The 10767-nt window shown below is 39.0% G+C and overlaps 1 protein-coding gene across 1 annotated transcript; it reads left to right on the top strand.

Annotated features, from left to right (window-relative positions):
* Positions 1 to 5525: 5525 nt before the first annotated feature.
* On the top strand, positions 5526 to 10547 carry LOC100887968. The gene is made up of 5 exons (XM_003731256.3): positions 5526 to 6766; positions 7915 to 8190; positions 8573 to 8674; positions 9390 to 9602; positions 10179 to 10547. The coding sequence occupies exons 1-5, from the start codon at positions 5695 to 5697 to the stop codon at positions 10448 to 10450; spliced, it is 1935 nt and encodes a 644-aa protein (XP_003731304.1). The 5' UTR covers positions 5526 to 5694; the 3' UTR covers positions 10451 to 10547.
* Positions 10548 to 10767: the final 220 nt, after the last annotated feature.

Genomic DNA, 10767 nt, shown 5'->3' with positions numbered 1-10767 from the left:
ATGATCTGTAATTAAGACATTACAATCATGTTGATCAATATCATCGAATGATCACCTTTTTACCTTTTTAAGCGTTTATTCAAACGAGCTAACATCTAGTTCGCGTAGAGTATATGAAACAATTTACAGTCGAAAACTGAAGTCTATCTCTACAGCGAAAGACTGCCGCGTGTTAAATCATTATACATGACACGATACTTTCAGCCCACAGCAATATTATAAGTAAAGTGGCTATCTATTTCTATAGCGAAACACTGCCGCTCGCCCGGGCCGCTCGCATTCAAATTACATAGTACATTTAGCCCGGCAGCCCAGAGCACTTTGATCAAACGAACGAGGTACCAATATCTGAGTATTGGAACATTTGGGGGAAAACCTAGGATATCCAAATGTGGACGTCTGCCGGGGTCCCTCTGCTGCATGTGGCCCCTGGGGCCAGTTGAGAGGGGCCCAAAATGCTTCTGATCAAATGAACGAGGTACCACTTGAAACCAGTGTTAACTAAATGCATGAATGCCACAGAGCACTGAATGGCCCATGCCAGACAAAATTTCTGCTGCTAAGTGCCCGCCAGACGCCCTCAAAGGGGGCCCCCTAAAAATGCATTTGATCAAACGAACGAGGTACCACATGAAACCAGTGTTAACTAAATGCATGAATGCCACAGAGCACTGAATGGCCCATGCCAGACAAAATTTCTGCTGCTAAGGGCCCACCAGACGCCCTAAATGTGGCCCAGAAGCCCATATAATATGCAAGGTACCACTCAAAACCAGTTTTGGATGGTCGTGTTTATCTAACAGACTACGGAAATCCTCATGACAGATAAATTTCCTCCGGCAAATGGGCCCACAGACACACAAAAAAAAAATGGGCCCCAAATGGGCCATGATCAATGAAGGAGAAACCACTTGAAACTAATTGTAACTTAACAGTTGAATGCCACAATGCACTGAATGGCCCATACCAGACATATTGTCTGCTTCTATAAACAAACATAAGAGAAACTACACAAAACCAATATGAATTAAAAGGGCATATTCCACAGAATAAATAACTTCCGTTGCAAGACAAATTTTGATCTGCATAGGGCCCAACAGATATAAAAAAAGGCTGGCTCAATGTGGATCCTTGGCCTGAGGAAATTCAAGCAGATTATGTATTATTGCAATCCTAAATTTGATTACATAATTAAAACATGGTGTATACTACTAAATGAATATTCTACTTAAGACATGTTACCTGATTTCACTCCAATTAACAGCTAACAGTAACATAGAGCATATGCCTATATAATTCTTAGATACCACACGTTACAGAGTATCTATTGTACTCCCTCCTCAGGTCACATAATTATCTATTTGTATCTTTATGTCAGTCCTTCCCTATTTTTTTTAAATTTCCCCTCTTATCTGCACTCAAACAGAACTTGGAATTAACAAGTATAGTCTTGTGTTATGCGATATGAAATGTGTTTTAAATATGTAGATATTGAAGTCTTTTTACATTCATTGTCGACCTCAAAAAAGGGCCCTTAATCTCTTTTGGGTGCTGCTTGCTACTGTAGCATACATGTACTTACCTGTTTATAGTATTTTACTATATGATATGATGTATCTTATCTTTTTAAGATTCTCCTGTAATTTCTTATAATTTCTTAGACTATTAACGCCTAGTCTAGTTCTTTAGTCGTGTTGAGGTAGTAGAATCCTATTAATTCCTAGCTGTGCGCCTGTGCTTCGCTGGTCTACTCATGTGCTGGGGGATTAATCATCCCGGCCAACCCTGCTACGTCCAATCCAATGGGCTGACCAACATATTAACAGTAGATCCCATTGATTTTTGTTTCAGCTAGTTCGGTTAGAATGTAGGCCTAGTTTTTTATACTCACACTCTGAAGAAGAGTTGATTAACTCTCACCTGGTGTAATATGTTGGATGAAATATGAAGCGATGTAACACATTTCCAATATTAGACTCAAAATGGAGGAATATAACATTCCAACTGAGATTCAATAGTTCACCATCCGGAAGCATTTTATAAAGTAGATATACATGAAAATAATGTTTGCAATGTTTGCTAAATTATGGCATTTACATTAGCAGCCTTGCTATAAACCAATATACTAATCAAGTAGGCTCTTGAATAATGAGGGTTACAAGCTCGATTTTTCGAATTGTGTTTATATAATTCCACCAAATTATTAGCATCTACAAGAGTCTAAAGGCATATACCTCAATTACAGTGAGGAAATGCTGTCATTAGTTACAAAACTGTTTTATGGTTGAACTTTGAAATTGATTGGAAGAAAGTATTCCTCATTCATTGTAAAATGCAACCTGATATAAATGACTATTGACAGTGTTTCTTTTTCTTAGGCCCATGGCATGAAATGTTTTTCCATCCAAGTAACTTTGCTTAGAGCAGCTAATAGCTAAATAAACTCCCGTGTAGGGCATAAACAGTCATTCATTCATTTCATTTCAATGGAAGCATAACATATTACAGGAGAATTTTTAAAGGACGAGACACATCACATCAAAAAGTCAAATACTATAAACAGATAAGTACATGTATTATGAAGTATGCAGCAGCCAAAATAGAATAAGGGCCCTTATTTGAGGTTGAATTTATAATAAATCTAAAAAGTATTCAATATCTACATATTTAAAACACATTTTATATAACATAACACAAGACTATACTTGTTAATTCCAATTTCTATTTGAGTGCAGATAAGAGGGAAAAGAAGGGAAGGACTGGTAAATTACAATAGATCCTCTATCACTTGTGGTGTTTCTGAAAAATATATGCAATGTATCGGCATATGCTATTGTAGTAAAATGAGGTCACATGTCTTGAGTAGAATTCTGATAGTCACCATTTTATTTAGTATAATACACCATGTTTTAAAGGTAAAGACCAGTATTGGAAACGCCCCAATTTCAAAAAATGAAATGGAAGCTCTCATTACCAATCATGTGAAAGAATATGTTTTGACTAATACATGATGATAACAAATTTGCTGTGAAACTGCCTACTAATTCATATATTTGGTAAATTTGTTTCTCTCATGGTTTATGAGAGATATAGGGTAGTCCCATATACATCTTTCCGTGTATAGTGCTTGTAACTTTACGAAGAATGGGCCAAATTTCTTATCATTTTGATGATTCCAGAACCTTGCAGATGCTAGATGCTAGATGATCAACCTTTTTTGATCGATTCCACAACGTTTCTTTCACAATGCAATCGCTTGACCATAACTGGTCTTTACCTTTAATTCTGTAATCAAATTTAGGATGGCAATAATGTAATCTGCTTGAAATGTCATGTTACAAGGCAAATTTAATCTACATTAATGTTCGATTCCTTAGGCCCAGGATCCACATTGAGCCACCATTTTTATTATCTGGTGGGCCCTATGCAGAATAAAAATTTTCCTGCAGTGGCAGTTATTCACTCTGTGGAATGTGTCTTTTAAAAAATTTCATATTGTTTTTATGTACATGTATTATCACTCATGTTTGTCCATAGGCCGTGAGAGGCCCTCCTTTTTTAGTGTGTCTGATGGCCCCTTTGCAGCAGGAAATTTGTCATGGTGATTTCCTTAGTCTGTGAAATTAACCCGACCATTCCAAATCAATTTTCAGTCGTACCTAACGTAGGACTTTATATAAAACTTTGATCAATGATACAATAATGGGCCTCTGGCAACATTTTGGGGGCGTCTGGCAGGCCCTAAGAACATGTGTCTGGTATGGGCCATTCAGTGCATTGTGGCATTTCACTATTAGGTTACAATTAGTTTCAAATGGTTTCTCCTTCATTTGATCATGGCCCATTTGGGGCCCCCTTTTTCAGTGTGTCTGTGGGCCCATTTATAGGAGGAAATTTATCTGGCATGATGATTTCTGTAGTCTGTAAGATAAACACGACCATTCAAAACTGGTTTTGAGTGGTACCTTGCATAGTTAATTTGGGTAAATGCTACATATATGGGCTTTTGGGGCACATTTAGGGGCGTCTGGCGGGCCCTTAGCAGCAGAAAATTTGTCTGGCATGGGCCATTCAGTGCTCTGTGGCATTCATGCATTTAGTTAACACTGGTTTCAAGTGATACCTCGTTCATTTGATCAAATGCATTTTTAGGGGGGCCCCCTTTTGGGGCGTCTTGCGGGCCCTTAACAGCAGAAATGTTGTCTGGTATGGGCCATTCAGTGCTCTGTGGCATTCATGCATTTAGATAACACTGGTTTCAAGTGATACCTCGTTCATTTGATCAAATGCATTTTTAGGGGGGCCCCCTTTTGGGGCGTCTTGCGGGCCCTTAACAGCAGAAATGTTGTCTGGTATGGGCCATTCAGTGCTCTGTGGCATTCATGCATTTAGATAACACTGGTTTCAAGTGGTACCTCGTTCGTTTGATCAAATGCATTTTTAGGGGGCCCCTTAGCAGCAGAAATTTTGTCTGGCATGGGCCATTCAGTGCTCTGCGGCATTCATGCATTTAGTTAGCACTGGTTTCAAGTGGTACCTCGTTCGTTTGATCAGAAGCATTTTGGGGCCCCTCTCAACTGGCCCCAGGGGCCACATGCAGCAGAGGGATCCCGGCAGACATCCACATTTGGATATCCTAGGTTTTCCCCAAATGTTTTAATACTCAGATATTGGTACCTCGTTCGTTTGATCAAAGTGCTCTGGGCTGTCGGGCTAATTATACAAACTGTCCTTCCAGCGGAGGTGCGAGATTCGTCAACGATGTCATACTCGATTTAGTCGAAAGACGAATTTCAAAGAAACAATTGGTAGTTTGACGTCGACGGTGTGCAAAGACAGAACAAAAGTCGATAATGCCCATATCCAATCCATAATTAGAGTTCGCAACAAACTTCAAAATTCAGACGCCAAAACGGAGGTTGATGACGAAGACATGGTGGTGGTGTATTGGTGAAGATGCTGATAAAGAACGACGTCGATATTGAAACTACTCATTTGTCCTGTTGCGTATATACAGTGCGTCTCAGAAAAAAACGAAACCGAGAATTATCGATATTTTATCATAACTTAACCACGGCGCGCCGCCCACAAATGTGCGCATCGGGGTCATGGCAGGATGTGCGCATGTTCCCTTGAGCATATAACACAGTCAGGCCTCTTAAAGCAGTCGATATCTATATACTATTGAATTGAATGTATTGTCTACTGCAACATTACAAATTTATACAATTCACCGATACAACATACACAAAACATATCAATTTTTTTGAGCGTGTTTACAAAATAATTATAATAAATAATAGCAATGAAACCAAATTGTAACTGATAACTCAATACAACACATTTCACTAAGAAAATGACGAAAGAAGAAGGACTATTACAATAAGCGATCGCTTGATAGCGTGATAGCACGAGGAAAGAAGGGGGGGGGGGTACAACAAATGCTGATAGTGATGTTGTTGATGATTGCGATGAAGGTAATGATGTTGATGATAATGAAGATTATAACAATGAAAATGAAAATATGCTGAGTCGTAAATATGCCTAACACGGAATATGTATGTATTGTTGATATCCATTTCACGTCATTACTGAATTCCTATGTTGGTATTTACCACCACGTTTACTAAATCATGTCACTATTTTGATGAACTGCATTGTTTATTTGACAGTGCCTGATGGTTCGTCATAAACATGGCATCTTCTGCGAGTTCTAACGATGCTTCGAGGACATTGACTGACATTTTATATCTTCCCGCTGACTCTGCAGCTGCTAAAGCAAAACGGATCGAAGAGTTCAGTGACGAGGTCAACAAATGTCTTACACTTGTCAAAGCCAGTATCAAGCACGTTCAGAATTGTGAAGGTTTCCCATGCACCTTGTGTCTTGAAAGAATGAATGACATCCACATAGTTTCACGTAACTGCAACATTGAGGAGAACGCTGTAGGGGATGGCTTAGGCATTGACACAGACTACTGCAACATGTTTGCTTATACGTGGAAAAAGGGAAATATGTTACAGAAGATTAAAGACACTGATCAACAAAAAGAACTATCACTTGAGACAACACAAATGTTTACATTATATGACGCACTGCTTGGTTCCGCCTGGAACTTTACGGATGTGTCTGATTACTTCTGTTTACAAATGGAAGAAGATGGGTGCCTGTCTTTGATTGTCGATTGGTTTTTATACCTCATAGAAAGTGATCAGGCGATGAACAAATGGGTAGATGACATGATAATTGATGCGATGAGCATATTGGGCAACGCCTGCAGAAGAGTGCCGTCTCTGGCGCCTAAGCATCATCGGGCTGTGCCTGCTTTGCAAAAGTTTGGCGAGTCGGAAGATATCCTGATACAGACAATAGCATTCATGACGTTGGCAAAGCTGGTGAAGAAAGAAGAGGCCGACAAGCTTTCCACCAACTACACCTGTATCGTATCACTACTTTTGCTGTTGGAGAAATCTCTCTCTGATCCTACACATAAGGTCGAGACAATACGACAATCATCCAAGAAGAACGGTGTGTGCGTGATTTGTCTTAGTGCAGAGGAGTTAGTTCAATCAGTAGACGACCTGGCAATCAATGACAACAACAAACAGCTCATAGTAGAAAAGGGAGGCATTCATATCCTCTCTAAATTGCTCGAACGAGATTGTTCCGTGGAGGAGAAGACTTCTGCCGCCAACGGGATCTGGAGACTAGCATTTCTCAAGAAAAATAAAGAACAACTGCGGAAAGAACAGGGTATTATTTACAGTAAGTAAACATTCTCTATATTTTTTCATAATCATGATGATATGTGAGGGTAATGTCAACGTTGCAATAAAGCCATGGGCGTCAATCCTTACGTAATACCTATTGTTCAGGGGGAATGAATGAATAGATCACCCCCCTGAACACTACGTATCAATTACAGATTTACGCTCATGAATAAAGCGCACGAGGTGTCGTCATAACGATCCCAGACTTGAGATAATTGTGATCGGTTTATTTGTGCTTAAGTTGAAATCATAGGTGCCCAAAATTGGGGGAGGGGTAGCCTCAAAAATATTTGGGTAACCACCACGATATGCATAGCAAGAATGAGGAAGGAGAAGGTGGAGGGGGCGCGGAGGGTAAATGTGGTATTTTTTTTAAAGATGAGTAAAGAACAAAATCCGTATGTGAGAATGAGTTAAAGTGACTCGGTAACATTGTTGAAGGTTGATGAAAGAATTGCTTAATTTTTGTATTAAATGTTATGTACTATATTTCTTCTACTGTACTAACCCTCTGACATACAGAAAATCCTGAAAAAATTCTCAAACCACGAAGATATCTATGGTTTTCTTTGAAGGCGTCCCTGTGCAACACCCTCTAACAGGGATTAACAGTAATTTATCCCAACCGTTTTTCCATGAAAAAAAGACATAACTCAGGCTATTAAAAATCGTTCAACACTCAAAAGTCTGGAATGGTATGTAGAGCCAATTTATTGCTTTGCGACGATTTGCATTCACGTAAAATGTAATTAAATTGTATAATATAGTTGGGAGAATTAAGGAATCAATCAGATCAGTTTTTTCCCGATTTGTATCATTAATAACCGTCCGTTTTCACTCAAATTTTCAGATTATCTTTAATTGTACATCTAGCATTGAAGTCACTACCTAAGCGCCACTTTTTCTCATCTGAACAATGCTACCAAGTACCTTTAAAAGATTGAATATTCCCCTCGTAGACACTAATAACATAAAACGTTATGCAGTGACGTAATGGGCCCAGAAGAAGTAAAAAGAAAAAAAAAATCGTCCATTGTAAGAGAGGAAGCATGTCTTGTGTTTAGAGCTAGGAGGCCAAATAGGAGTGCGTTTAGTATGTGATCCAAACAGACGATATAATATTTTTCTTTATTACCAAACAAGATCTGACGGAGAATTCCCAGAGTGAAAACGAAAAACTCCGCAATGCCTGCATGGGCGCTCTTTTCGAGATCTACGAATCCAAACTTCCCGAAGGCCTTACGCACAAGAAAACAGATGCCGGGTCACCGCAGAAGGCGATGTCGGACAGTGCGAAATCCAGTGGACACATCATGCTCAGCTACAAATGGGAACACCCGTCCAAACCTGTGATGCGAGAGTTCAAGAAACAACTGCGCAAAAGAGGCTACAACGTATGGATGGATGAAGACCACATGAGTAAGTTCATCTGCATACACTTCTCTTAGAAACAATGAAACATTTCAAACATTATGGGAACTTGATAAGCTGATAAATTCCGAATGAGGCCCGAGCAGATTATCACAGGAAATTCACTTTAGAATAATATTGTTATTTAAATGCATTTCTGTGTTTTGGCCATTTATTCAAAGTTGCAACAGATTATCTAAGCTAGTGGAATTTTGAATAATATTTTCTTATTTGAGCGTTACCTTACCACCTTGGCTACTGGTAATTGCATATAACTCTTAATTTTATTTCAACAAAGCTAGAATTGATTATCCATGATTCTTCTTTTCCTACTTCTTTTATCTTTTTCTTTATCTTCTTTTCTTCTTGTTCTCCTTCTTTCTCGTCTCAGTGGGTGATAAAATCGGTGCCATGGCAGAAGCCGTAGAGAATGCTGATATGGTCATAGCTTGTATCACACGTGGTTACCAAGACAGTCAAGACTGTCGTACAGGTGAGAAAAGTTTTTTACATCTTCTTCTGCTCAATGGAGATGGTCGTCAGTTTCCACGTGCAGAAGTTCACAATTCGCTGACACCAGACTTGGTGGGAATACCATTAATGGGTCTACAACTCTGCACACAGTGCATACCGTGGTTCAATCAATACATATCCTCTAGTCTAGAGAGTCTTCGAGTGAGGACAATTTAATATAACGACTTTACCATATATGAGAATGCGAAGCAATACCTAGGGTCTGCCGGTCATAAAACTGAAGACTTGTCCTAGTGATTATTAACACTCGTTATTGGGTAAACACCAAATCCCACTACTATTGTGCTCTTTGCGTTCTGGTTATCAGATGTTATTGTAAAAGCAAGTATGAAAGTTTGATTATTCATAACATAAAACTAGATGTAAAGTTTTGGGATTTGAATTTATCAGCGTGATAAGAGAGTGACGCGAGGACACGAACAGTCACATGCACAGCACATATAACTCAATATATGGGACTACACACATGTGGCATGAACGCTTGGTCCATATTTCTTAAAGCTATTTCTTGCCTAATTGTGAATGTGAAATCTCCTGAAGAACGGTTTCTTTTTACATTTTACAACTGACATAAACAAAATTAGAGAGCTCATTTTATGTCTACCTTTACTTTTTAATCTCAATTTTGATTATAAAGCAATGTTCAATATGATGCCTTTATGTCATATTTTCAGAAGCGTCTTATGCTTACGAATGCAAGAAGAAGATTATCCCTGTGAAGGTGAGTAATGACTTCAAAGCTTCTGGTTGGCTAGGCGGTATCACGGCAGGGAAGATCTACTACATCGTTCAGCAAGCCGAACTTGTCTCCGAGGTACTGTCCAGCATCATCGAAAAAGAATTCGCAGTGAAGAAAGAAACGGTCCAGAACTTGAACGCTGCTCCCGGTATGTTACTTACAAAGTATAGAAAGAGGTAGAGAAAAAGAGAAAGAGAGATTTATATAAATAAAGAGAGAGAGATATATATATATATATATAGATAGATACAAAGAGAGAGAGAGAGAGTATTGCTGTATTTATATAAATACATGTATATACATTTTTCCGCCAACCTTAAAAGAATTAGTTCATATCCTTTGATTTTATCGTTGATTACGTGAAAAGTTGAAACTCTGTGGATTTTTTTCTTTAGCATTTTTTCAAATAATAACTCATTTTTTAATAACTAATTTTTAATTTGCTTCATACTCTTCCATTGTTCTTCATTAGTATTAAGATATAACTGTATATAACATAATATAATTAGGCATAACCATCGTTAAACGTATGCAATGATACTTAAAGTTTGAATAATTATCATATTTTTTTTTTCCAGTGAATAACAATTTACTCAGTTGAAAAATCAAGGCCTATTACTATATCAGCTTTGCAGATAATTTGACGCTTAGATTCTGTGACATTTTGTCATATTTGTTAAAGTTTGTTTCTAATTTGTTATATTGTGCTTTTTTTTCTTGAAAGATCCCCCGTCCCAAGAGCAAGAACCGAAGACAACTGCAGTGGAATCTCAAGTCCCCGGATGGGATTCCAAGAAGGTCAAGGATTGGCTGGTAGCTAACAACGTCACAACACGTAACAAAGCTTTGACAACTTTCAATGGAATCCAACTGCTCCAACTGAAGAAACAACTGATCAATGTCCCACAAGCTTTCTACCAGTCTATGAAAGATGATCTTAAGGTCCCCTATAGTGAAGTCCTATCACTTGCTGGGGCTCTTGAGAAACTAAATTAAGTGATTATTATCGTATCCGGACAACTACTCCTTGGACATCCATCCCCCGGATAACCACCCCAGTCAACTACCTCCTAGGACACCTACCCCCTGGACATCTACCCCCAGATAACCACCCCAGTCAACTACTTCCTAGGACACCTACCCCCTGGACACCCACCCCGGATAACCACCCCAGTCAACTACGAGTCATAGGACAACTAACCCCTAGGGCAACTTCCCCCTAGGTCAACCACCCTCTAGGTTGACTACCCCCGGGACAACTTCCGCCCGGACAACTACCCGCCCAGAAGACTACCCAAAAGAACAACTACCCC

The sequence above is a fragment of the Strongylocentrotus purpuratus genome, unplaced genomic scaffold (genome assembly GCF_000002235.5).
Source record: "Strongylocentrotus purpuratus isolate Spur 01 unplaced genomic scaffold, Spur_5.0 spur5_scaffold_20, whole genome shotgun sequence".
Classification (NCBI taxonomy): Eukaryota; Metazoa; Echinodermata; class Echinoidea; order Camarodonta; family Strongylocentrotidae; genus Strongylocentrotus; species Strongylocentrotus purpuratus.
Note: the sequence above shows the minus strand (reverse complement) of the source record. Positions and strands in the feature narration are given on the sequence as shown.